This window comes from Ailuropoda melanoleuca, chromosome 5 (assembly GCF_002007445.2).
Source record: "Ailuropoda melanoleuca isolate Jingjing chromosome 5, ASM200744v2, whole genome shotgun sequence".
Classification (NCBI taxonomy): Eukaryota; Metazoa; Chordata; class Mammalia; order Carnivora; family Ursidae; genus Ailuropoda; species Ailuropoda melanoleuca.
Genome location: NC_048222.1, coordinates 102,299,713 through 102,327,169, shown reverse-complemented (window position 1 = coordinate 102,327,169; position 27,457 = coordinate 102,299,713). Strand labels below are relative to the sequence as shown.

Here is a 27,457-nt window from a genome sequence, read left to right as displayed (position 1 = left end):
CCGCCCCGGGCCCTGCGGTAGCGCGCGCAGACCGTCTCCGGGAGCGCCCCCTCTCCGTCCCGCGCCCGCGCCCCGGCCGCCAGCCGAGGCGGGGGCTCCTGTTCCTCCTCCCTGTCGCTGCCGGGGAGACCCTTGGGGGATGTTTCCCTCTGGTCAAGCAGTTGTCGGCGGTGGTGGCTCTTACCGCGTCCTGCGCCTGGCTCCTGCCAGCAGTTTTGTCACCAGGTGGCGGGGCTGGAGACCCGCTCAGAAGTAAGGTGGGAAGAGATGTGTGGAGTACCGAGGGTGAGAAATGGAGAGGAGAGAGGGAGCGAGGGGTCGTTTTCTCCCGGCTCTTTCTTTCAGAAGCCCTTATCTGCAGACGGGAGTTCAGGTGGCTGTCCAAAACCTGGGAGACTGAGTCTCCGTTGCATCTCCAGTTCCGTTCCTGGGCCCATCGCCCTTTCTTCCCTGTTATCTGCAGTATTAATAATCTGGACAGGTCCCCGATGAAGTCACACTTGGCTCCTCCAAAGATAACAAAGGAGAGAAACTCAACCGTGGGGAGAGAAGGCAGACACTCTCCGCCTCTGTGCTGCTCTGCCCCTGCACTTCCCCCTGGGAAATTACCCACAACTTGCCTTTGTCCCCTCCACCTTTAGCGGGCATTCTCCTTCCTCTCAGCGGTAGAGCCAGTATGGATTTATGGCTGGGAACAAGCTGGAACGTTTGGGGGAAGGCTTTAGGAATGCACTGGTAGGGAAATAGACAAAAAGGGAACATATAAGTAGATGGTCTGACTTAACAAAATACTCCATTCCAGGTTGTGGTGGCTTATAGTTTTCAACACCTGCGAGGAGCTACCAGTGGAGGCTGACCAGCAGATGGACACATCCCTGCCATTGTAGAACTTCGGGTCTGGCAGGGTGTGGAGACAAGCATCCAGGACAATTAACTGTGGTAAGTGCTTCCTCTTCCAAGTACTTTGTGTTAACTCAGTTTTCACAACAAGGCCACCAGGTAGGTGGTGTTATTAGCTCCATTTTACAGGAGAACATTGAATCACAGAGAGGTGCGGAAGTTTGGCCAAGTTTCAAAGCTGGTAGGTGGTGTGGTGGGAAATTGCCTTTTGGTTTCAAGGGTGGACAGGAGGGCTCAACTGTGGTTCAAGACAGGGGGATCAGTCAGAAAGCTATTGCTATAGTTCCGGTTAAAGACAGCAATGGCCTCTGTGGTGTATGTGAGTATGTGTGGAGATGGGGTGGAGGGGGGATGGAGGGAGGTGGATGGAGCCAGGGGATCTAGGTGATAGAATCTGTAAGACGTACTGATCCTCAAGGATGGCTCCCAGGCGTGTGGCTTGAACAGCTTGGTATTTGGATAGAGGGTGCTGAGAGTGGGAATATTGAAAGAGCAGCAGATTTCTGGGACAAAGATTACGAGTTCATTTGGACATGTTGCCTCCCTACCTAGCTCTTGGCCTGTCTGCATGTGGCAAAGGCCATTTTTTTTCTCTCCAGTCCAGATGTCCTCAAATTCATCTGGATTCCTCTAAGTCAGCTACCCCCCTCCACACACACACATAAAGGTCTGGATGGAAATAGAATTTCCCTATCCTATAAAATTCTGGCCCATTATCATTATGTAAATTCTGACTCCCCGATAGGAGATTCTCTGCCCTGATTTATTGACACCAAAAACGGCGGCATATTTCACTGGAGACACGTGTGAGCACAAAGGGAGTCATCTTCCTTCTGATTTCAGCTCAACAGTCATCAGGGAATAAAACTCAAAAAGTCCATTTCTTCCCCACTGGTAGTGATGGACTTGCTCTGCTCTACTGTATCATACCTGGTTGCTTTTGTGACTCGTTCCAGATATTGAACTAATACCTTGTTTCCCAGAAAGGTAACCACTGCTTTCACCCAACCAGAGTTAATTACTTTGCACATTTGTCTCCCAAATCAAGTGCTTGGCACCTGACTGTCATAAATCCTGGAATAGCTCAATAGCCTTCCTGTTTCTTAGCTCTAAGCTCTTCAGCATATTAGCCATAGCTCATGCATCTTTCTGTCTTGTCTTGATCTAGAGCCCTGAGGTGATTGTAATGATGTAATGAAAGAAATGAGCTAATGTCATTAAGGTGTTTGAAAAACAAGGTGGATTCAAGAATAGCTAGAAAATTAAGTATGCTGTTTGATGCAAGAATAGAGAACTAGAGCCATGGAACAGAATAGAAAGCCCCCCAAATAGACACACGATTTATGGGAAGCTAGTTTTAGGACAGGAGTGGCAAATCAGCAGGGATATATGGACTATTTAGTAATTAGCTTGCCATGCCAAGACAAAATAAGTGGTTTAAAAAGCAAGACTTGAAGAAGGCAATTTAAAAGAGTATCTTTATCATCTCAAGATAATGAAAAATATATTAAACAAAACTGAAAAAGAACAAATCATAATGGAAATATTGGTAAATTAGTCTATGTTAAAATTTTAAACTTCTATACAATAAAAAGTTGACATTAAAAAGAAGCAAGCCGGGATGCCTGGGAGGCTCAGTCAGTTAAGCGTCTGTCTTTGGCTCAGGTCATGATCCCAGGGTCCCCATCGCATCAGGCTCCTTGCTTAGTGGGGAGCCTGCTTCTCCCTTTGGCTGCTGCTTCCCCTGCTTGTGCTCGCTCTCGCTCTCTCTGTCTCTGTCTCTCTCTGATAAATAAATAAATAAATTAATTAATAAAATCTTAAAAAAAAAAAACAACAAGCTGTGGACCAAGAGAATGTATTTGCATATATCTAGCTGTCAAAGAATTAGTGCTTGGGAAAAAAGCAGAACTGTTAAAAAATTAATTTTTAAAAAGTGTAAGTCAATAGGATGTGGGCAAGGGATATAAGCCAATTTTAAGAAATAAAATTGAGACATTTTGTAATTTTAAGAGAATTAATTATTGCATTTATGTGTACGTGAGTTAATCTGGAATGTAATTCACAAGAATGCCTCATATATGTTAAATTACTTATTGCAAAGTGGCCGCCTTCGGCCTTCCTATCCACTTCTTGACCAGCACTCATTAATTTTCCCCCTTCTGCTGTCTTTCTCAGGACAACCCAACTGCCATGGGCTGATAGTGCCTCCCGCCTAATGGTTAGATCTTACAGAAGTCCTCTCTATTGTCTTACAAATGGTCTTTTTCAAGTAACTTTCTTTTTCAATTGACTCCTTTCCTCTTTGCTCATGTGTTTTTCATATTTACAAATAAAATACATATATTTGATCCTTAGCCTCCCAGTTAGAATGGGTGATTTCGAACGTCTATAACCAGGTGTGGTACTGGTCACGCCCATCTCCCCTGAAGGGGATGGCAATAATAGAGTCAGTCTAAATGGGGTGGGAGTGTCACATTAAAACCATCCAGGCGATGTGAGTATCCGAGAGAGCTTGTCTGAGCTCAGAAATCAGTGTGAATGAGGCACCAAACGTTCTGCACTTCTGTGATCTTTGGGGTCAGGGGCAGACTAGGTTGTAAATGAGGGTAATCATGTCTAAAAGGAGAGGGACACTGAAACTAGGTCCTACCTTGGCTGATGAAATGGCTGCATAGAAATACTCTGGCTAACTTTTTCGGTCATCCTCCCCTCCGATAACTGCCCCCCCGGGTGCTAGGTGGGCCTTTAGGTGCAGACACTAGCCTCTTAGACTTGGTAGAAATCATGCAAGCTAGTCTGATTCCCAACTGCTGGGGTTCTTGACTGCAGTCCCAGTGTTCCCTGGCCTCTCAGCCTCACTGAATAGACCTTTGCGCCCTCATTCATTAAATCTGCCTGGCTTAAACACTACCTCTCAAGACAAATGAAAGATACCCAACTTTATTGTTTATCTCATTCTTTTTTTTTTTTTAAAGATTTATTTATTTATTTGAGAGAGAGAGAGAGAGAGAGAGAGTGCACACACGCATGCACGAGTGGGGGGAGGGCCAGAGGGAGAGAGAGGGAGAATCTCAACCAGACTCCTCATTGAGTGGGGAGCCGGAGGCGGGGCTTGATCTTACCACCCATGAGAGCACGACCTGAGCCGAAATCATGAGTTGGCCACCTAACCGACTGAGCCACCCAGGCGCCCCTGTTTATCTCATTCTTTAGTTATTAGTATTGTAATATTATTGACCTCTACTCTTTTTTGGACTAAAATGTACAAAATGTAGCTGTATTATGATTACATGGAGTTTTGTGAGCTGGCGTGGGGCCCTAATCACCATTTATAACATTGTTTCTTTGGGAAAGTGCATTCTGCCTTGCAAACCACAGCCTTCCAAATGCGCATTTGGAACACAATCCGTTTGTGAGCTGGGAACCTTCTGTATTAATGTCTGTTGGCCCAGGGCAGCCCCACAACCAAATGCCATGTGGTTTAAGGTTCATGTAACAGCCGGTTCATTTAAATAATGTTAGCTGGAGCTCAGTTCAGGTTCTCAGGTTTCTGGTTAATTTGGAATAGGGGAAGCAGCAGCGTCACAGTGTTCAAACAGCATGTGTGGGGCGTCCCACTGCCTGTAGAGAGATGGCACAGTCCTGCTTTTCATGATTTACCCTGTAGGTTTCAGGACTGAGCCTCTTTTGAGGGCAAGCTTTTAAGTTCTGTTGAACAACTGATCTTGAAAAAGAACTGGTTTTAAAAACCAACTATACTTTCCAGCTTAGAAGTTCAGCTAGGGTCATTCTCATTTACTGAGTTCGGGGGCCCTCTCAGTAGGAGGGAAAACCACATGTAAGTCCTTGATGGGGCCCCTTGCCCTCCCCTCTCCTTGTTTTCCTTTCCTGGTTTCTCCTTTAAGAAGTCTCATCTTTACTAAGTTAGAAGCCAGACAGCTTGTGCCAGGCAAGCCCGTCTCTACTGTCCTAACTGTAAAAAGGGTTAACATTTATGAAATGCCCACAGTGTGCCAGGCCCTGGGCTCAGCATGTTATCTATCTGGTGTCATTTCATCCTCAGAATGAGCCCCAGTGACAGTTATCACTGTCGGCATTTTACAGATGAAGACGCTAAGTTAGAAGAAGTTAATTGCTTTATCTAAGAATGTATAGCAGCAACCACTGCTCTACTGGCTTCCTAATTTCTGGGTTGGGTGGGAGGCTTTCCCAGGGGGTGACCCCAGGAAACTCGGTCCTGGTGTGGAAGTTGTATTTGTCATTGCTAGTTGAGACCAATGACTTGCCATCCCAATTCCTACACCTCTGGTTAATTGCCAAGACCACAACACACCTGTGTTCTGCAAAAGTCACCTTCTTGCAGAAGAAAAATACTAATGTTCCTTTTTTTTTTTTCTCTTGACTTTAGATATTTGTCCTACTTGGGGGCTTGAAACAAGATCAGTTATAGAAGCAACAGCAAGAGGACACAGTTATTCTTTGCTGGAGTAGAAAGCCTTCCAGTAGGCACTCCTGGTCTTACTATACTCCTTGCCCATGATAACAGCTACAATTTTTAAAGTGTCTGCTAAGGCCAGGTACTTTCTTTATATTTAATTCTCAAACCACCCTCCAAGGTAGGTGTACTATTATTATCTTCATTCTACAATTAAGGATAAATAAGGTCACTTCCAAGCCCTTGTCTTTTCTCATTTTAATCTGCATCAGTTGTCCCACCGCACCCCATCCAAGAGGCTGACCAGCTCTGTTCTCTTACCAGGCTCTCCCAAATCCCCAGTGGGAACACATTTCTTTCAATCCTATGCTTCACAGCTTTTGCATTTGCCTCTATTCCACACTGCCTTGTGTTCTAGGTGCGGGTATGAGCCACCAATTGCAAATATGGGGAGAGCAGAGACTATTCTAACCATCTTTTACCCACCACTGTATCTAGTATGGTGCCTGGCCTGGGGCCAGATTAAATTGGTGGTGTGGTCACATTTCCAGGTGCTCCAGCTTGTGCCCCAGGCCTCTTCCTGGTTTATGGAGGCTGAGTGAGGGCAGGTGATTCTCTTAGCCTATTGCCTGCAGATGGTCCTCCAGGAAGAAGGGGCTATTGTCACTGTGGCCACAGCCTTTTGCTGTCCACCCATAACAGGACCATTGAGACCTCTGCATATTGATATGGATGTAAACTTAAAATACAAAAAGAGGCCAACACTGTGCCCTTAACATAATTCCATGCAGTCCAGATGGGCATTTTCTACTATTTATTTTATAATGTGTCATTGTTAATCAGAACGGGGACCCACTTTTGCTAACAGTTAGAGATGCTGAGATGTGGTTGGGAGAAGGAAGGCAGCGTAAAGGGTAAGGCCTGAGTCTGCTCCCTTCTACTTGTTATTTTATTCTTGTACGGACTGAACATAAAATTTCATGTCTAGCCACATAACTGCTAAGAATATGTGCCTCAGGGGTGCCTGGGTGGCTCAGTCGTTAAGCATCTGCCTTTGGCTCAGGACTTGATCCCGGAGTCCTGGGATCGAGCCCTGCATCGGGCTCCCTGCTCCCCTGGGAGCCTGCTTCTTCCTCTCCCATTCCGCCCTGCTTGTGTTCCCTCTCTCGCTGGCTGTCTCTCTCTCTGTCAAATAAATAAATAAAACCTTTAAAAAAAAAAAAAAAGAATATGTGCCACACATGAGTGTTGGAAATGAGTAGCTTTTCTAATTTATTCTATAAACGCAGTAATCCTGACACATATAAATAGTTGAAATAGTGCATGTATGAAAATAAAACACGTATGCTTAATTTTAGAATATCAGGAAAATAGAAATATCGTTGTTTTTGGTTGTTTGTTGTTGATTCCACTTTTTCTTTGGGAAAGATTTCAATTATTCTAAGTTACCAAATAGTTATAAACAAAAATTTTGTGCTGGGCATGTCGTCTAATGACTTTTTAAAATTTAACATTTTGGGGCGCCTGGGTGGTGCAGCTGGCTAAGCGTCCAATTCTTGGTTTTGGCTCAGGTCGTGATCTCACGTTCGTGAGATTGAGCCCCGTATCAGGCTCCGTGCTCAAGGTAGAGTTTGTTGAAGGTTCTTTCTCCCTCTTCCTCTGTGCCTCCTGCTTGTGCTCTCTTTCTCTCTCTCTCAAAATAAAATAAATAAATCTTAAAAAATAGTAAAATTAAAAATTTTGGCATAAAGTTATATGTTAATTTTTATGATAAACACATTTTGCTGGGTCCCAAAAGAAGGAAAATTTTAGAAGCCATCCTGGATACAGTAGTAGAGGGTGATTTAGGGAATAGCTAGACTTTACTAGTGTAAGGTTTTCCTTACTCATTCAAATATCTCTCAAAGTAGCCATAGTTTTGGGGATGACTTTAAGTAAACAACTCAAAGAAAGTTTAATCCTGTTAGAAACATGGAGAAGTACATTGTGTGGTTTCAGAACACTGTGAGACTTGAGTTGGGGTACTGTCTGTACTACTGGCTCTCTAAAGTTTTTTGGAGAGAGGGTCTTTATTTTTTCCTTTTAGTTGCTATTGCGTTCTTATTTGAGGCATACATTTTAGGCTTTATTAATAGTGAAATGAGAATGAAAATCTCTTGGTGATGTGTCATCCAAGTGAAGAATCATCAAAGAGAATGGTCAGAGCTGGTAACCCAAGCATGAAAAACCTGATCATTTTACTGGGCCCGGGTAGGTGAATCATCTTTGCTTTCTAAATGGCCTAAGGACTGGAAGGGACACCAGCCCATGAAGAGTACCACCAGTAAGAGGATTCATCAAAGGGAGATAAGGTTGTGGAAGATGAAGTTAAATTTGGTTTAACATGGGTTGCTTTTGAGGTATCTCTAGACCGTGCAGGCAGAGCTGTCCACAGTTAGAGACAAACTGACTCGAGAAGAAAGCTAGGGATAAAGAGAGATTTGGCGTTTGACAGTGGTGAACCCTGTAGGAGTGAGTAACCATTTACAGAAAGCCTGTAATGTGAAAAAAGAAGGAGGTCCAGAAGTATAGTTGGTAATTAAGACAACAGGATTTATAATCAAGCAAATTTGGCTTCAAGTCTCAATTTTAACACATTCATGTGTCACCGTAAGCCTTGGAACATCTGACTTTTTTCACCAATGAACTTGAGATGTAATTCACATGCCATACAATTCAGCATGAAACGAAGCATATGATTCAGTGGTTTTCAGTATATTCACAAAACAACTACCACTGCTATCTAATTCCAGAACATTTTCATCACCCCAAAAAGAAACTCGTATTCATTAGTAGTCACTCCCCATTTCCTGCTTCCTTCATCCCCTAGCAACCACTAGTTTCCTAATTTCTTTGTGTAGATTTGTCTGTTGTGGATCTTTCATATAAATGGAATCATACAATACGTGGCCTTTGTGTCTGGCTTCTTTCCTTTAGTGTAACGATCTTGAGGTTGATCTATGTTGTAGTGTGTATTGGTACTTTATTCCTTATTATGACTGAATCATACTCTTTAAGATGGTTATACCACATTTTGTCCATCTACTCATCAGTTGATGGACTTTTGGGTTGTTTCTACTTCTTTAGCTGTTATGAATAATGCTGCAGTGGAAGTTCATATACAAGTATTTTTGTGGCTATATGTTCTCAATTCTCTTTGAGTATATATTTAGGAGTGCAGTTGCTGGATCATAGGGTAACCCTATGCTGAAGATTTTGAGGAACTGCCAAACTGTTTTCCAAATTAGCTATACCATTTTACAGCCCCACCAGCAATGTATGAGGGTTCTGGTTTTTCCACATCTTTACCGACAGTTGTCATTATCTGACTAGTTGATTGTAGCCATTCTAGTTGGTATGAAGTGGTATCTCATGGTGATTTTGATTTCTATTCCCTAATGACTAATAATGTTGAATATCTTTTCATGTGATTATTGGCCGTTTGTATATCTTCTTGGAAGAAATGTCTAGATCCTTTGCCCATTTTAAAATTGGGTCACTAGTCTTCTTATTGTTGAGTTTTAAGAGTTCTTTATATATTCTGGATACCAGTTCATTATCAGGTATATGATTTGCAAAGATTTCCTCCCATTCTGTGGATTTTCTGTTTATTTATTTTCTGATGGTATGCTTTGAAGCACAAAAGTTCTAAATGTATCGATTTTTTCTTTTGTATATGTGCTTTTGGTATCATATCTAAAAAAATCATCACCTAATCTTAGGCAGTAGAGATTTACTGCTATGTTTTTTTTCCCTAGGAGTTTTACCATTTTAGTTCCTACATTGAGGTTTTTAAACTATTTTGAGTGAATTTTTGTTGTGGTGTGAGGGTAGAGGTCCAACCTCCTTTTTTTGTATGCCGATATCCAGTTGTCCCAGCATCATTTGTTGAAAAGGCTATTCTTTCCCCATTGAATTATTATCATGGCCACCCTTGTCATAAATCAATTGCATAAATATAATGGTTTATTTCTGGACTCTCAATTCTATTCCTTTGTTTGGTGTGTCTGTCTGTCCTTGTGCTGGTATTACACTGTTCTTGATTTCTGTATGTTTGTATTAACTTGAAAATGGGAAGTGAAAGTCTTCCAACTTTGTTTTTATTTCCCAGGATTATCTCAGCTATTTTTAGTGCCTTGTATTTTCATAAGAATTTTAGAGTCAGTTTGTCAATTTATGCAAAAAAGACAGCTGGAATATTGATAAGGATTGTAATGAATCTATAAACTGATTTGGAGGTAGTATTGCCATATTAACAATTTTAAGTCTTCCAATTCATGAACATGGGAGTTTTAAATTTTAGTTAGTTCTTTAACTTCTTTCAGTGATTTTTTATAATTTTCAGTGTACAAATATTACACTGCATTTGTTAAATTTATTCCTAAGTATTTTATTCTTTTTAATTCTAAATGGAGCCATTTTAAAAATTTTATTTTTGAATTGTTCAATGCTAGAGTATAGAAATACAATTTATTTTTTATTTATTTTTTAAATAATTTTTTATTATGTTAGTCACCATACAGTATACCCTTAGTTTTTGATGTAGTGTTCCATGATTCATTATTTGTGTATAACACCCAGTGCACCATGCAATATGTACCCTCCTTATTTATTTTTTATGTTGATTTTCGATCCTGTAGTCTTGGTGAACTCATTTATTAGTTCTAATAGTTTTTTAGTGGATTCCTTAGGATTTTCTATGTACAGGATCATGTCATCTGTAAATAAGAGTAGTTGCTTTCTTCTTCCTTTCCAATCTGGATTGCTCTCTCTCCCTTTCTGTCTCTCCCCTCTGCTCCCCTTCTCTCCCTTCCCCGCCTTCCCAGTTCCCTCCTTTCTTGTTTCCTTCCTTCCCTTCTCCCCTTTCCTTCATTCTCCCCTCCTGCCTCTTCTCTCCTTTCTCCTTCCTTTCCCTCCTTTCTTCACTCTCCCCTCCTCCTCCAATCATTTTTTCCTTAGGCTTTCTCAAGTGCTTTTCTGTATCTATTGATATGATCATGCGGATTTTGTGCTTTGTTCTATTAATATAGTGTTTTACATAGATTGATTTTTATATATTAAACCAAGCTAGCATTCCTGGGATGAGTCCCACTTGGTCATGGTGTATAATTCTTTTAGTACGCTGCTGGATTGTTGAGCATTTTTGCATCTATATTCATAAAGTATATTGGCCTATAGTCTTTTCTTGTGATTTCTTGTGATTGTCTGTTTGTAGTAATCACGGTAATACTGGCCTTGTAGAGTGAATTGGGACATGTTTCCTTGTATTCTAATTTTTTGGATGAGTTTGTGAGTGAGTGATGTTAATTTTTTATATATTTGTTAGAATTCATCAGTGAAACCCTCTGGGCTGGAGCTTTTCTTTGTGAGATATTTTTTGATTAATAATTCAATTGCTTTACTTGTTATAGGTCTATTTAGATTTTCTATTTGCTCTTGCATCAGCTTTGGAATTTGGTGTCCTTCTAAGAATTTGTCAATTTTGTTTAGGTTGTCTAATTTATTGGCATAAAACTGTTCATAGTATTCCCTTATGATCCTTTTTTACTTCGGTGAGTTTGGTAGTAATATCCCTCTTTCATTTCCGGTTTTAGTAATTTAGATCTTTTTTTATTTTGGTCAGTCTAGCTAAATCTTTGTCAGTTTTGATAATTTTTTTAAAAAAGATTTTATTTATTTATTAGGGAGAGAGCACGCATGAGAGCATAAGGGGGAGGTTGCAGAGGCAGAGGGAGAAACAGACTCCCTGCTGAGTGAGGAACCTGGTGCAGGGCTCCATCCCAGGACCCTGAGATCATGACCTGAGCCAAAATCAGATGCTTAACGGACTGAGCCACCCAGGCGCACCAATTTTGGTAACCTTTTTAAACAATCAACTTTTTTTTTCCTCTATCGTTCTTCTATGCTCAGTTTAATCTATTTCTGCTGTAATCTGTGCATTTCCCCTTTCCTGCTTGCTTTGGGCTTTGTTTGCTCTTCTTGTTTTTAAGACAGAAGGTTAAGTTATTGATTTGAGATCTTTCTCTTTTTTTTGCTGGAGCACTTATAGCTGTTTTCTTCTGAACACTGCTTTAGCTGAGTCTATTTGTTTTTGGTACATTGAGTTTTTGTTTTCATTCACCTAAATTTCAAACACATTTAGGAAGGTGTCGTTTAATTTCCGCATGTTTGGAATTTCCCAAGTTTCCTTCTGTGATTTATTTCTAGTTTCACTCCATTATTGTTTGAGAACATACTCTGAATTATTTGGGTCCTTTTAAATGTATCGAGGCTTGTTACATGGTCTAACATATGGCCTGTCCTGGAGAATGTTCCCTGTGCACTCATGTGGTGAGGTTAAGGATTTCAGGGCTGATCAAGGAAAGACAGGAACAGGAACGTGAGATGGCATTATTGCACAATAATATTATTGGGCCTTGTTTTGCTGGGGTTGCAGGAGAGGGGAACGTCTCTCCCCGCAGGATGCTAACAGGGGAAGAGGAAAAGGGAACTCCCAGAGAAGAGGGGAGTGGAGAGGGGGCTTATATGTCTAGATGGTGTCATTCAGTGGCAAGATGGGGAGGATCTGAGTCAGCACCAAAGGGCAACAGGGTTCTTGGGGTCTTTTATGACCACAGGGCTCGTCTTATCTGTGGCTAGTGAATATTTGGTGCAGTTTTGCAGGGTATGCAAAGCAGGCAAGTTTTAAATGGTAAAAATGTGATTATTTTGAATACGTAAGAATTTGAGTTTGGCTTTGAGCTAATGGTACCAATTTGCTGTGAAAAAGTAAACAACATAAGGGCCAATATACAGGGGCCATCTTTGGCTCATTTATATAACAACGAGAAAAATGTGTATTCTGCTGTTGTTTGGTGGGATGTTCTATAGGTGTCTGGTTGGTATAGTTGGCTTTAGTGTCGTTCAGATCTTCTGTTTCCTTCCTGACCTTCTTTGTATTTGTCCAATCCATTATTGAAAGTGAGGCATTGGAGTCTCTATTATTGTTGGATTTTCAACTTCTTCACTTTGCCCCCTCTCTGCACATCTCTCCCACCTTCTCCTTTGCCAAGATAACTCTTTCTCGTAACATAAAAAGCTCAGGATTTATGGTGGTGGTCTGGCTCTTCTGGGCAGGGGGTAACTTTATTGGTTTGGGGGTGCTTTTCAGTTTAATTTTTCTTTTCTAGTCTTGCATCACATTAGATTATTATTATTTTTAGATTATTATTTTTTTTCACATTCTTTTTTTTTTTTTTAAAGATTTTATTTATTTATTTGACAGATAGAGACAGCCAGCGAGAGAGGGAACACAAGCAGGGGGAGTGGGAGAGGAAGAAGCAGGCTCATAGCAGAGGAGCCTGATGTGGGGCTCGATCCCATAACGCTGGGATCACGCCCTGACACGAAGGCAGACACTTACCCGCTGTGCCACCCAGGCGCCCCATTCTAATCCTTTATTGGACAAGAGTTTAATGGAGTTAGGCCAAGGAAATATGATAGGGACCATGCTACACTCAGAACCTCTCCCCTTTCAATTTTAGTAGCTAGTGAGTGTTAAGGTTGTTAAAAGTACAAAAGACAAAAAAAAAAGAGAGCATTGTGACCCTCCCATACCACCTCCTAGTTTTCCTTCTTATTTTAGAAGGTGTAAGTAAGTATACAATGACCTGGTTTTCCCCTGTTAACTATTTTAATGCTTTAAAAAATACATCAAAATCAAATGCGTTTCTCCCTTTTCCCTGTTTTTGGAACCCCTGCTTTATTGGCATCCTGAACACAATGTTTTGCCCACCATGGAATTCGATACTACAAGGAAGTCTCCTTTGCTGCATAGGATCTGGGTGCCAAGCATCTGGGGCATGACCACCACTCCCTCCTCCCATGCCCATGTGGACTTCATCAAAACCATATGTATATCCTCTTCCACCAAATATCTGTTCATGTCTTTTACTCATTTTCTAAGTACATTGTGATTTTTTACTGTTGAGTTTTGACAGTTCTTTATATATTCTAGATACAAATCCTTTGTTAAATATGTGGTTTGCAAGTGTTTTCTCTAATCTGTGATTTGTTGTTTCATTCCATTAACAGGTTCTTTTTTCCCCTGAGCTTTATTGAGGTAGAATTGACAAATTGTAAGATATTGAAAGTGTACAATGTCATGATTTGATGTACTTTTAACAGGATCTTTTGGACAGTAAAAGTTTTAAATTTTGAAGAGGCTTATTTTTCAATTTTTCCTTTCATGGATTATGCTTTTGATACCAAATTTAAGAACTCTTTGCCAAATACTAGGTCTTGAAAAAATAAATCTATCTTCTGTTTTTTCTAAAACTTTTATAGTTTGATGCTTTACATTTAAGTTCATGATCTGTTTTAAGTTAATTTTTGTATACAATGTGGGGTTTAGATTATTATTTTTTTGCCAGTGGGATATCCAGTTGCTCTAGCACCATTTATTGAAAACGTTATCCCTACTCCATTGCATTACATTTACATCTTTGTCAAAAATTAATTGGGCAGATTTGCATGGGTTCATTTCTGGGTTCTCTACTGTGTTTCATTCATCTATATGTCTATTCCTTCACCAGTCCCACACAGTCTTGATTACTATAGTATAATAGTAAGCTGAAACATTGGGAAGGATCATTTCTCCCGCTTTATTCTTTTTCAGAATTATTCTGGTTCTTCTAGAGCCTTTACCATTCAATTTAAATTTTAGAATAATGTTGTCAATGTTTACAAAGAAGCTTGCCGAGATTTTGAAATAAGAATTACATTAAACCTATAGATAAATTTGAGGAGAATTGACATCTTTACAATGTTGAGTCTTCCAATTTATGAACATGGTATGTCTTTCCAATCTTGCATACCTTGAAGAAATCCAACATGGCTGTAGTGTATTATTCTTTAACACATTGCTGGATTTGATTTGCGAGTGTTTCTTCGAGAATTTTTATATCTAAGTTCACAAGAACTATTTGTCTATAGTTTTCTTTTTTCATGCTGTTTTTTTGTCTAGTTTTGGTGTAGGACAATACTAGCCTCATAAAACGGGTTGGGAAGCATCCCCTCTTCTATTGTCTGGAAGGAATTGTGTAAAACTGGCGTCAGTTCTTTAAATGTTTGATGGAATTTCCCAGTTAAACTTTCAGGGCTTGGACATTTTGATTTTACTATTCTTTTAATGTGAACTTATTTGTACCCCGAAGAACACATAGGGCTCAGAAAGACTGTGTCCAGGAGGTCTGGAGAAATGTGGGTCTCAATTAGTGTTGTCCGTCCCATATGTATGTGTCACGTTAGACTGAGATTCTCCAGAGTGCCAATAGTGTGTTGGTATCATTGGAACCTCAGCACCTAAGACAGCACCTGGCACACAGTGTAAGATTGTCAAGTAATTGAATGAATTCTCAGCCCTAGGATTACGCAGATTGGAAGCCTGATGCTGTTAGAGAAGCCTAGTGAGGAGAGACACCCTGGAGGTGCTTGAGTCCTTCCTTGGAGGTGGAAAAATCTCTTTGGAAGAAAGGAGTAGATAGTATTTACGCTCCATTTCTTCTTCCTGTCTGCCTGAGCTGCTACCTCCCAGGCCTGGTCACCCATAGCAGCTAGAGCAACCCACTGTGGTCAAGAACTTGAAGAGCATGGGGAGCTGGTGGAGCAGAGGGGTATGCAGGGGATAGGACTAGGGCTGGCTGGAGACTGGTGCTCTTTCCTGCTGTGGGTGTTTCCTGACACAGAAACAAGCTCTGAGATTTATATTTCAAAATTGAGGATGGACAGGAGATGACAGTGCATTGAGTTTAGGCATAGTTTATAGAGTACTCGTTCTTTATTTAGAGTTGAGTAGTCTCAGGTTTGCAGAAGTAATTAAATTGCCTAGGTCTCTATGAATTTCAAAAGCTACCCCAAGGTGTTTTCCACTTGTGCTGTAGTTTCCAGTTGGCTAAGTGGTTTGTTTTGATATCCCTTAAATTACACAGTTTTAGCAGATTTCCTGCCAGAGATACATCTGTGTGTAGGTGCACATGAGAGCACAAACTATGCACGAGTAAATGCATAGGTTTTTAGGTGTATATCTGCTGAGGACCCAGTTACTAAGTTCTAGTGTTTTGCTTATTTCATTGCATAGCAGAATGCCTGGACTGTTAAATAAATGATTATTTTTGAAGATTTATTTATGTATTGAGAGAGAGAGAAAGAATGCATATGAGTTGGGGGTGGGTGGGCAGAGGTTGAGAGAGGGGAAGCAGACTCCCCGCTGAACCTGGAGCTAATGCAGGGCTGGATCCCAGGGCCCTGAGATCATGACCAGAGCCAAAACTAAGAGTCAGACACTTTAACCGACTGAGCCACCCAGGCGCCCCAATAAATGATTATTATTACTCTGTCTTGGGACATCTTGTGGCATTTAAGTCCTTTGATTTGTTCTTCTAGCATCATTTGTGTTAACTGCTATCTTTAGTAATCGAAATTTTTTTTAGCACTCACCTATCTGCATCACTCTCTGGACAGTCATGGGCTGCTTTTAAAAATATTTTGTTATGTTGAATTGCTATTTGTTTCTGAGCTAAAAGTTGATCTATTGTTTTGTAATTTGAGAATTTTGGAATTTTATGGATTATAAAAGCAATGAACCTTATGCTAGGTTTATAATACCTTCAGCCTGATAATTGCACAATACCATAGTTGATTGGTCAGTATGTAAAACTGATTATAAATTCTGAATTTTCTTAGGCTGTGTCCTAATAGAAGATATTCTGGTGCAACTCACTGAAAGTTCTCTCCTTGAAAGCATCTTTGCCCTGATCCTAAGCTCAACCTGAACCAAACATTCTGTTTTGTATTTGTATTAACCACTCTCTCCTTTGTGCCGTGCCTGGGTATGTATACATCTCCCTCTTAACACAGAGTATTAGAATTATTTGTTTACATGCCTTTTCCCCTTATTGAATCGTTAGTTCTCTTTGGGAAGGATCCATTTTATCTTCAGTGCCTAATATAATTCCTAAGTCAAAATATAAGCCGAAGGAGGAGAATCACTTTGTATCCACTACATAGGACAGCGCCTACATGCAGGAAAGCATTCAATATATTACTGAATAAATTAATGGGAATAGTTGGTGCTCAGTAAATCTTTGATGAGTTAATGAATTAGTTTGTAGTTGCGCAGTGCACTTCATAGGCAAAAATCACAATCATAATCCAGAGGTAGTAACTGCATGAGGAATACATATGCCTGCATTTGTTTTTCACGGTGACCTTCTTTCTTCAACAAGAACATTGAACACCTGATAGTAAACAGAGTTGAAAGGTAATAAATCCAGTCAAATTGTCATTGGATGAGAGAATAGACAACGAGGAATGGAGGGTGCTATTCGATCACATGGATTCTTTTTAACCCTATGAATTTTAGTACACCGATTTGTGCATGTGGATAGAACCTTTGCCCTTCACACACTTAGGAAATGCTGCTCAAAAAAGTTTTCTAGATTTGCTCTTGTATAACAACTAATTTCTCAAGTTATTTAGGGAAGGGAAGAGGAATTACATGCATTGTAGATAGGTAGTTTTCAGATTTTTTGACTTTTCTGTTTGGCTGATCCCCTACTTGCAGTATTTTAGCAGTTCATTACCAGGTCATGAATCATCTTAGGAAATGCAGAAATCCAGTGTCTGACTACTTGCTTTCTTCTTCCAATAATGGGTGGACATTCATGTTTTCATCTGCCTCTATAAAAGAAATCTGATAGTTGGGAAAGTAAGAATACAAACGTGATTATTTCAATAGTAATAATAATAATAAATATATATTTCATATATATTCGAACCATCATCCAGACAGAATGAAAAATCAAACAAAAACCTACCTGCTCTGCCCCGGCATGTCTCATTGGCTCATAGTTTCATCAGGGTAGGAACAGGTGTTGGACAACCCATAGAGAGGCGTGACAGCAGGAGACAGACATTGGAGTGAGGCCTGTGCTGCTGGCTCCTCAAAATAGGACGGAAGGAGGTCCTGTCTGGCATTCACTTGCTCTTCAGAGCTGAGGCTTTTCCTTCCCATTAGATGGGAAGGGCCTTTTGACTTGATGGGAGAGGGATCATTCAGATATATCAGTGTCTTCCAAATTACTGCTTTCCATTAGTTTTTGATGCATCATGCATATTTCCCCCTTCTAATTCCTAATTCCTTGGTTTACTATCTCCTTTTTTTTAATCTTCTTTTTATTTATTTCTTTTTCTTTTTCTTTCTTTTTTTTTTTTTTTTTTTGCCTTTTACAGGGTCCCTAGTCTCTTGTTCCAAATGCTTAAAATGAGTGTTAGCCTTGATCCATCTCTTCTAGTATCTCTCTAGTGGCTAGTATCTCTCTTCTAGTCTAGTCCAGAGGTGCCTTGTAGGAAGGGGGTTTATCTTGAGTTTGTGGAATCAGATGAGAAGCAGTCAAGTAGCAACTTAGAGGAAAATGGAAAGGATTATTGGAATCCTATAGCCCAGGTAGGGGCAGTATTGACTTTTGGTGTCAGAAGACTTTGAACTATTGTAGAGAGGTCATGGATGTATGTTCAGGAAACTTTTAAAAGTAAATCAATAAAATGCTTTCACATAAACGCTTCTCAAGAATGGGATGGGGACACTCTATTGCTCTCACATATTACCTGTAGTTATACTTCATGTAACTGATAAGTTATAAATATATAATTGGAATTGTGATTGTTTGTTTCACTCCCTTATGTAAGCTCCATAAGAATAGGGATTAATGTATGTATTCCTAGCACTTAGAACAGGGCAAGTCATGTAGTAGCAGATTCCCAATAAATATTTGCTAAATAGGTAAGTGCCACCCGATTTCTAAACTCCAGTCTTAGGGGGAATAGAAGACAGAATTGGTCGTCCAAAAGGTCTGAGTTTCCTCCCCAGCTCTTCCTCTTAGGAGCTGTCTGTCCAGCCCCTCTGAGCCTTCTTGTCCTCAGGCGCGTAATAGAATTTCAATAATAGAATAGAATTCTTAATAGAATTTCCCACATAAAATAATGAAGCACTTGGATGGACATGTTATGGGTGGATGTCTGTCTGTCCCCTTCTCACCCCAACGCCCATTTTTCACCATCCCTTCACCACCCCCTGCTTTCCAGTGGATATTCTTCAAATCAGGGCTCTTTAAAGGTTAGAGTTTAAATGGAGAAGGAACTAACATTCTTGCAATGGTTCTTTTCATTCCAAAAATCTCGGGAGACGAAAAGCACAACTGTAAGGCTCATGAACCTTAGGTTTGGAGTAGTGTCCCCACACGGCTGCCGCTGAACTGCTGAGCAGGGACAGAAGCGGGAAAAGTCCTTTGCAAAGCCTGCAAATCTCTGCCTCCCCGCAGGTCTGCAGCAGTAAAGTGTGCATGAGATGTGAGGCACAAGGCAGCAGCCAGGTGGTGTGTGGTGGGGGCTGCGGAGGATACTTCTGAGTCACTTGAGAAACAGACCCTTCAAATTGCAGGAGGGCTGGGCCTCAGCAGAGGGGAGGCGACCACACTTGTACATGGCCTTCCCATTTCCTTCCACTATGAATAAAAGACAGAAGACAGGCAGTAGGTAAAACAGGATGTAAAGTTTATATACAAGAATATAATGTTTATCTGAAATATTTACAGTGTTGGTTAAAGCAATATTTTTACAACTTTGTAAGGTCAACTACTATGTATATTACAGGTAAGCTACAATGGTTTGATTTGCAAAATTAAGTAAAAAAGTGTTTTAAACAAAGCTTAAAGTACTCAGATCAATTATAAAATCTGTCTGTTTTGCCCTTTATTCAAAGAACTCATGATAGGATGGTTAATGTGCTTTTGATAAATGGAGGTACTCTACTCAGAAATGCAGCACATGCTACTGTGCTAGTTCCCAACGAGGGTGTAAAATGCCAGGTGAATTATTATACGACTTAGGCTCTGAGTCTCAGGCTGGAGCTGGGAGATGTCGAGATAACAGCCAGCTTTATCTCAACGAGGTTCGTGACCCACAACGGTTTGGGCCACGTAGAAAACATGAAGCCATTTGTACGTTATGGCAACCTCAGTAGAAAGTGAAAATCAGTTGACCCAAACCAAACAGAAAAACAACAATGACAAAATCAGACCCAAGTCACAGTTGTACCTATTCAAAACTAAAGTGAGCTAGTTAAAAACTTCATAAAAATATTCATGATTTTATTAGTTTGAACATTTCTACAAGATCTGGGTGGGTTTTTCCTGTATGTGAAAACAGCTATCCATGCCTGAGGCCTCCTAAGGCCGTATAAGTCAGGAGATGCCAGGGGTGCAAACGTGCAAAAGGCAAGGGGAGCTGCTCCAGGCTGGGGCTAGAGCTGCAGGGCCTGTGCTTGGGAAATGAGAGCTGAGGACCCAGAGCGGAAGTGGTCCGCCTGGCCCTGGAGCTGGCCCGGGGAGGGGGGGCAGACTAGCACTGCAGCTTGCGGATACTGCGTGAGATGCGCTTGAACTCTCTCTGCCCCTTCTGCCACCGCTTCACCGAGGTGATCACCAGCTCCCCACCCAGTTTCTGTCCCATGACCAGATAGGGCGCATTGATGTCATTCATCTCCTCGCAGGTGCACTGCAAGCTGTCTTTGAGCCACAGCACCGATTTCTTCAGGTCCCTTTCAGACACGCCGTTCAGTTTGTAAATGGTCTTGCTCTTGGTCTCCAGGATGATTTTTGTATCTCTGTTGATGTAGGTTATCTCCTTCACTTTTATTTTCAGTGCTACGAAGGCAAGAGGGGACAGAATCACGCCAGTTGTAAGAAGGGAATGCAGTATAGACTGGGAGCTTTCCTCACCCCATTCTGGCCAAGTATTTGTGTGAGTTGGCCTGGGGGAGGGAAGAAGAGCTTCCTGCAGCTAATGAGACTGTCAGGGGCAGCAGGTGGGGGGCTGAGAGTCGGGGGGCAGCAGGTGGCTTCATTTCTAAAGCCTCAAAGGGCTTGCCAGGCACTTTATTTCAAATCAGCCATCCTTTCAAAAATCTCTTTGCGGGACTCAATTAACTTTTTTCTTTCTCACCCTTGTGTTCCTGTGTTGTACGTAGGTTGCATGGGGTTTGCGCCCTCCTCAACAAATGACTTCCCCTATTGGAAACTTCAGCCCGAAAAGAAATGCCTGACTCTTAGGTGAAACGTGATCCTTCTGTGGCCATAAACTTTAAACTCAGTTTATTACGTTGGAGAGGTTTTTGGACAAGCCTTAAGGAAATTATATCACACAATCATTGTTTTCTAAAGAACAGACTACAGGGAAGGAGAATTGATCTTACAGCAGCTGCATTTGATTTGGTAAAGCAACTAGGAGAAAAAATATCCAAGACTGTAAGAGCACAACATGTTTAGCTGTAAAAGTGTTTTTCTGAAGATCTCATTCTCATCTGCTATCATTTGCCTGTCCAAGGCCAAGGCATTTACAGATATATGTACCGTTTCCAAAATGGATATGTAGACTCACTAGAATGCTAAGACCAAAAGTAAGTGGTTCACTATGAAAGACACATTTTACGGTCAAGAACAGCCTGCTTTGGGAAAGAAAACCCTACAAACATACGTGCTGGCATTAAATTTCAAGACTCCACGAAGGCAGGGAAAGGGTAGAATTTTAACATTGGAAAGGATCATCCAGTTGAAATCTCTTGTTGATACACAAAGCATTTGAAATCCAGAGAAGTTAGTGACTTACATGAGGTCATCCAGTTAGGTTGTGTCCTGGCTAAGTCTAGTTGTCAGAACGCTAGTCCCCAGAGCTCCTCCTCTAACACTGCTGTGTTCTCTTAAATTTCTGGTCCTGTTTGGGACATGAACATGCCCAGTCGTAATGCAGCCTAAGACTCCTAATGACATTGACAAGTGTTCTGTGTAGATGACGTGTGAGTGGCACTTCCTGACTTTGATGGAGTTAAATGCATTATTTAAATTGGTCATAGAGGAAGAGGGTTTGTGTGTGTATAACTGCTCTGGGGATCTCTCTCTCTCTCTCAGAAAGGTAATTGGACTAACCATGGCTGTTCCTGCCATCCAGGAAATGACTGAAGCTCAACCAGATAAATCAAGGATGCTGTGATTTGGCCAGCCATTAGTTTGTCTGATGTGCTTCTAAACCGTAGTACTGAGTTCTCAGGGTTTATGAGACTGAAGTCATGGCACAAGTCACATGGAGAGGTCACATGTGCCTGACGCCTCTGCATAAGGGCTGGGGTGGGAAAGTTACATGGTGGGAGAAGTGACTATATGTTACACAGATGGAGCATGTGTGATCGAGCACCTGGTCAAAGTAAACATTCGTGTGCTCCACACATCAGAAAACCATTACTTTTAACCAGGAGGAAGATTATTCCTTATCTTTTTCTTGCTATAAAATAATCAACTTAGCAAAAGCTCACCATGGGAAAACATCAGGCATTTTGTCCCTGGATTTTCAGTTGGGGCCAAACAGAGGGAATCAAAGCCCTAAAATAACTTTTCTTGCCCTGGAAGATGTGAGTGGGGCTGCAGGAAGTGGTAGGAGGCTGGGGTAATGTTACTACCTGACCCAACAACAGGCTGGTTACACAGGCAGGCAGGCGGCTCTGGGCTATTCTTTCAGTCCTTGTACCCTTGCAATAAGGAGGCCTTCTACCTTTTCCCTGTACTTTAGGAGTGCAGTGGGGAAAGAGCGTGATGCTTTCGTGGATGACTTAAGTTAAATAAATTAGATTTCTACCCTTGTTCCTTCTATCCTTCCATTACTTCCCAAAGTATAGAGGCAATATAGAATACTGCTTATAAACCAGGAGTATGTGATGCGCCTCCTACAATTCAGGTTCATTATCCCTTCTGGGACAGAATTAATGTACGGAAATAGAAAACATACCTGCGAGGTAATCTGTGTGTGTGATACCTTAAATGTGATGATATCCATGTTGTTTGAAAGGCTTTCTCCTCTAAGGAGAGAGAACAGTAGGGGACACACACACACACACACACACACACACACACACTCACACTCTTTTTTTGGGGGCCTAGGTCTTGATAGAGCATCCTTAGGAAGTGGGTCTTTTTTAAGGGAAGCCATAAAGCAAGTATTAATATGCGTGTGTATGTGTGCACTTGCCCTACTTTTCAATCATTTTAGGGCCCCATGATATAACCAACTTTTTCATGGAAAGTCAGGAGAGAGATCTGGATTAAATCTAGTGCAAAGGACATAAGCTACTGGAAAAAATGATATTTTATATACATTTTAATGTACATTTTATTAAAATTTTATTTTTCTATTTTTCCCTTAATCAAATCTTGTAGCATGGAAGCTCAGAAGTGTGTTTTGGTAAGGCTCTGGAGATTTGAGATTGCTGCTACCAGTGTGCCTGGCCTTCTAGTATTTACAGTTGTATATATTTAAATACAGACATTCGAAACCCTATCATCCCATTTGTGGTTCTTCCTGAGGGGACAGATTGGTTAGGACTTAGGATTGCCTCCTTTCTTTTTCCCTTCCTTGGCAGTATAAAGTTTTTCCTAAAGCTATGGCAGTTCTAGGATTGGCTAAAATTAAACCCAGGGCTCTTCTGGAAGAGACCCAGGGTTGTAAGGAACAGTGATTGGGTTATTTTCAGAGTCTCAGGGACCTGATGAGGTCTGAGATTGCTGGGATGGTAAATTGTAAGGAGAGAGTGAAGGCAGCCCCCAGCAGTGAGTGCTGAAGTGATTTCTCTCCGTTTCAAGGACTTTGTTGAGTACACAGAGATGTTAACACAGATCCGTTAGACCCCATTATTGTTTGATAGGACAGGAACCATATCTGCTTACCAGTAAGTTCAACCTTCTGCCTGAATACTTTTAAAGGATACCAGCCTCTCAAAAACATCAAAAGGTGCCCACCCTTGGAATGGGATGAAGACAAGAATGTCCCAGTGAAACTCTGGGTGAAGTTCATGGCCACTCCTCACTCCAAAGTTAGCACCGATTCTATGTCTAGCTTGGTTCCTGACCTCACCTCGGAGCCCTCAGGACAGTAGGGAGGTGCTGATGAAGCTCTGTGTGGACAGTCTCCACTCCTCTTCCCTCTTAAATACTCTCCTAAGGGTAGTGACCTACACGCTATGAACCTGGATAACAAATCACACACATTATTGTCCTCAAGCACTATGTCATCATGGCACCTTTCATGTATTTTGCCAGTATAAATTCCTAAACTGTATTTTTTTCTTCTTTTAAGTTTAAAGAACTCCTCCCCCCAAATTATTAACCAATACTTTGGATGTGTCACTAGTCACATAGTCACTAGTGATGGAGCACAAAGGAGCAAAATGTTATGGGCTATGAATAAGGTAAAAATATTTGATGCTGGAGTAAATTTTTATTTTTGGCTAATTAATGCCTTGAATTTGTTTTGCTGGGGCTAATATTTACATGTTTCTATTCCTGGTATGTATATCAAGTGACTGAAAGAGAACATGGCCGAAATTATGCTTATTGGCAAGAAAAAGCCAAAGTGAAATGAAAAATGTGCCATTGAAAATTCCTAATTTGAGTAATTCTCATTATTTGATTATTGCTTAACAGAACAACGAATCTCATCTAAGAAGATACAACTCAGGGCAAGATAGTTACATAGGGAGGCAACTGGGATAGAGCAAGTTAGAGGACTTTGGGAAAGATGATCTATGATGGTATTTCACCCAAGTCTTATCCAGTAACATCTTAATGATCTGTTCCTTTAAGTTAAATAAAACTTCTGAATGTGAATCTTTTGTTGTTGGTGGTGTATTACTTACCAAAATCATTTTTACAAAGGGTTTCCATTATGTCGTTGTCATCCTCATTTTTATTTTTGCAGGCTTCACATACCTTTGGAGCTAGAAATGTGAAAAATTAGTAAATTTGCTTACAGGGGGACAGCAGGTGGCCTTTGTAAACAACTCAAAGGGGCTTTTCCAGATAAGAATAGCAATTGTGTGGGAAGACCCCAGCTCCTGCCTCCTTTTTAAAGGATTACTCATTCCTAAGGAAGCATTCCAGTACTCCTGTTTTTTGATGGGCAAAACAATAATGCCCGTAGTTGTGTTTAATAAATGATGAATCACCCCCCACCCCCTCCCAAAAGAGTGTTGTGGGCAGAGTGTACAGAGGGCTTTGGTTTTTTAGCTCTTCCTCCCCACCCCTGAGATAAATTCTGTCTCTGAAAAAGTTGTTCCCAAAGCCTCTCTGAGGAGAACGCCCCAGAAGAACCTCGAGGGGGTTTTGGAAAATTGGTTACCACAAAATATGGCCACAGGATTGTCTTTTTCAGCTGCAGGACACCAAGACAGCTCAGTCTCTGCTGGACTCTTCCGAAGAGCTGTGTCTCAGGGAGGTCCCTTCAAGATATTCTCACGTCTGGACAGGGAGAGGTGGCCAGTGCTGTGGGGGTTATGTAGGGCCTCTTCCCTCTCTGGAAACACACCTCAGCATCTACAGCAGCCTGTCCTCACTGGTTCTGTATCTCCCCCCCCCCCCACCGCCCCGTTTTGCTTTCTGTCAAGTGTGCGGCTGAGTTAAGCTGCTTTATTTCATTGTTATCTGCCTCCCTGGTGCAAGTTCTTCTTGCTCCTCTTTGTCCACTTCAAACTCTCAAAAACCAAACAATCCCCCAACCCCCCAAAACCCCAAATCAAAAAACAATCAGCCAAACAAAAAACCCAAAGCTTTTTCTGAAGTGAATCATAATTGAAGCAAACTGTCTACGGGGGTCTGACCAAATGTAGGAATATATGCTAGCACAAGGATCAGAGAGCCTACTAAAGGCTCTTCTGAAAGAGTCTGATTGGGGGGGACGGCGTAGAAAACATACGATTCCCTTTCTTGCATTTATAAATGTGCTAATGCGATGTCTAAAATTAGGTAAAATTGGATTTTCATTAATATGAAATTGAATTTTCACAGAAAAAAAAAACTGTGACTCATGATGTAAGAGATATGTATCAAATTAGAAAAACTGCAGAGCATAATTTGAAGACCATAAACTTTTATTTTGAAGGGGGAAAATGGCAATTTGGAGAAATGTAGTTTATAATGTTGGTGCTGATGGTGGAAAGAAATAAAAACAAAAGAACACACATAAAACTATCCTTAATTCCCCTCACTCAAACAAAATGAAACATTTCCAATTAGGAGCTCTAGGAATGTATATAAAATGTTACTAACCTGTATTGGTTGGTCTGTGGTATATGTTGGACAAATGTTTGAAATATGCCAAACATTTGCAATAAATTAGAAATCTAACCAATAAGATGATTGCAAACTCGAGATGCCTGCCAGGAAAGATTGCTAAACAACTCTGCATTTTCTTTAACCAATGATGGCTATAGGAAAACAATTAAAGATTGAAAGAGAGAGGCTGCTGGAGCCCTGCTAGAGATTAGGAAGCCCCCTTTCCATCTCAGGGGGACCCGAATCAGCTCAGACACAATGTGTATGTTTTTCTTTCAGGAAGAATATCAAGAACCCATGAGGTTTTCATTGCTTTGATGGTTTTTGCACAGAAACTCCCCCTCTGTTTTCTAAAAACCTGGGAAACTCTCTTTTGCACGATTTTCTCCAGTTAATCAAAACCACGCTTAAGATATAAGCTGATTAGTGATAGAAAAATGATTCCTGGAGATTCTCTGTATGTCCCCTTCCTTAGATACCCAAGCAGGACAACCAGTGGTCAATTTTCAACATGCTCCGAGCCAGTCCGGCTTTTATTTTCAAAAACCTAAGTTGGCAAAGAACAACAACAGCAAATACCTTAAAAGACTACCTGTGCGTCCTGGCTATCCTTCCTGTACGGGAATGTTTCCGTGCCTAGAATCCTGCCCGGTGGTAAGAACGTGTTGCATGAGACTGAGTGCTCACTACCAACTCCACACAGGACCACTTCCAAAGCTCTCGGAATCGTGGCCCCAGGGCTAACATCTTTAAAAATATCTATGTATCTCCAAGGAAAAAACGCCTTTCGGTTCTTCGTTTTCTTTTCTTTTTTCTTTTAACGGTCTCTAAGAAAGCAACTGGTATAATGCGGAAGAGAATAAGAGCCTTGGGGTGTGTGTGTGTGTGTGTGTGTGTGTGTGGTGTCTCAAGTTTGTCACGATGACACACGAGGGCAAGAAGAGCGTCTGTCCCGCCTAGGACTGGCACCCTTGGCGGCGACACATCGGGATGTGGGGCGTGGGCCGCGAGATTCTCCCCAGAAAGTCTTAGCTGATCTGGTTGTGGACGGGGAAGTGGGGCGGGGGAGGGGGCTGGGGAGGAATACGAGGGAAAGGCTTACCTTCCTCAGTGGCCGGCAGGAGGTGGTCGCTGCTAGCGAGAGGTATGCAGAGGTCGTTGTCCTGGGGGAAACGGTCGCACTCGAGCATGTCGGGCCAGGGGAAGCCGAAGGCGGACATGACTGGAGCGCAGCGGTCCTTCACCTGCACGCAGAGAGAGTGGCACGGCTGGATGGTTTCGTCCAGGTCATCGAGGCAGACAGGGGCGAAGAGCGAGCACAGGAACTTCTTGGTGTCCGGGTGGCACTGCTTCATGACCAGCGGGATCCAGGCGCCCGCCTGCTCCAGCACCTCCTTCATGGTCTCGTGGCCCAGCAGGTTGGGCAGCCGCATGTTCTGGTACTCTATGCCGTGGCACAGCTGCAGGTTGGCCGGGATGGGCTTGCAGTTGCTGCGCTTGTAGGAGAAGTCGGGCTGGCCGAAGAAGAGCCCGCGAGCCGAGCCCAAGCAGCAGTGCGAGGCGAGGACTAGCAGCAGCAGCGAGCCAGGGCCCTGCGGCATCGTGGGCGCACGACCCCCGCGGGGCGGAGAGCGGAGCCGGGGAAGCGGGAGGCAGCCGGGGCTGAGCTCGTCCCGGCCCGCTCGCTCTGCTCGGCGCGGCTCGGGGGCCTGGAAAGCAGGCGGCCAGGCGACCGGAGCGCCGGGACGCCGGGCGCGGGGAGGACTGCGCGGGAGAGACGCTGTCCGCTCGGCTTCGTGCAGGAAGCCCGACCTCAGCTTCGGGGGATTCCGACCCGGGGGAGCAGAGTGAGCCGCTGCTGGGGCCCAGCCAGAGTTTTCTTCGCCTTTTT

The 27,457-nt window shown here is 42.0% G+C and overlaps 2 protein-coding genes and 1 long non-coding RNA gene across 6 annotated transcripts in view; 1 reads left to right on the top strand and 2 right to left on the bottom strand.

Moving 5' to 3' along the window:
* RNF175 (ring finger protein 175) overlaps positions 1-253 on the bottom strand; it is a 63,893-nt gene extending 63,640 nt beyond the window's left edge. Inside the window, exon 1 of one of the 2 annotated variants that reach the window (XM_034661493.1) lies at positions 185-253. The gene's annotated coding sequence lies outside the window, so the exon portion shown is untranslated. The remainder of the gene's footprint in view (positions 1-184) is intronic. The other variant, XM_034661497.1, reaches the window with a different exon arrangement.
* On the top strand, positions 67-22,369 carry LOC109491050. 3 transcript variants are annotated; one of them, XR_004625818.1, is made up of 5 exons: positions 67-257; positions 803-939; positions 5,312-5,480; positions 16,100-16,245; positions 20,442-22,369. It is a non-coding gene; the product is annotated as an uncharacterized LOC109491050 (long non-coding RNA). The 3 variants fall into 3 exon arrangements; XR_004625819.1 differs by lacking the exon at positions 16,100-16,245; XR_002144436.2 differs by lacking the exons at positions 16,100-16,245; positions 20,442-22,369 and adding an exon at positions 13,173-13,628.
* Positions 17,715-27,457, bottom strand: SFRP2 (secreted frizzled related protein 2). Its single transcript, XM_002913847.4, has 3 exons — positions 26,669-27,457; positions 24,153-24,233; positions 17,715-20,118 (listed from the first exon to the last, which is right to left on the bottom strand). The coding sequence occupies exons 1-3, from the start codon at positions 27,165-27,167 to the stop codon at positions 19,814-19,816; spliced, it is 885 nt and encodes a 294-aa protein (XP_002913893.3). The 5' UTR covers positions 27,168-27,457; the 3' UTR covers positions 17,715-19,813.

Bases quoted from the DNA above. Each gene is read 5' to 3' on its own strand.
- SFRP2 (XM_002913847.4), bottom strand. From the start codon at position 27,167: ATGCCGCAGGGCCCTGGCTCGCTGCTGCTGCTAGTCCTCGCCTCGCAC. The intron at 24,234-26,668 runs GTAAGCCTTTCC...TCACATTTCTAG, and splicing joins CCTGCCGGCCACTGAGGAAG to CTCCAAAGGTATGTGAAGCC. The intron at 20,119-24,152 runs GTAAGTAATACA...TTGCCTTCGTAG, and splicing joins CCTTTGTAAAAATGATTTTG to CACTGAAAATAAAAGTGAAG.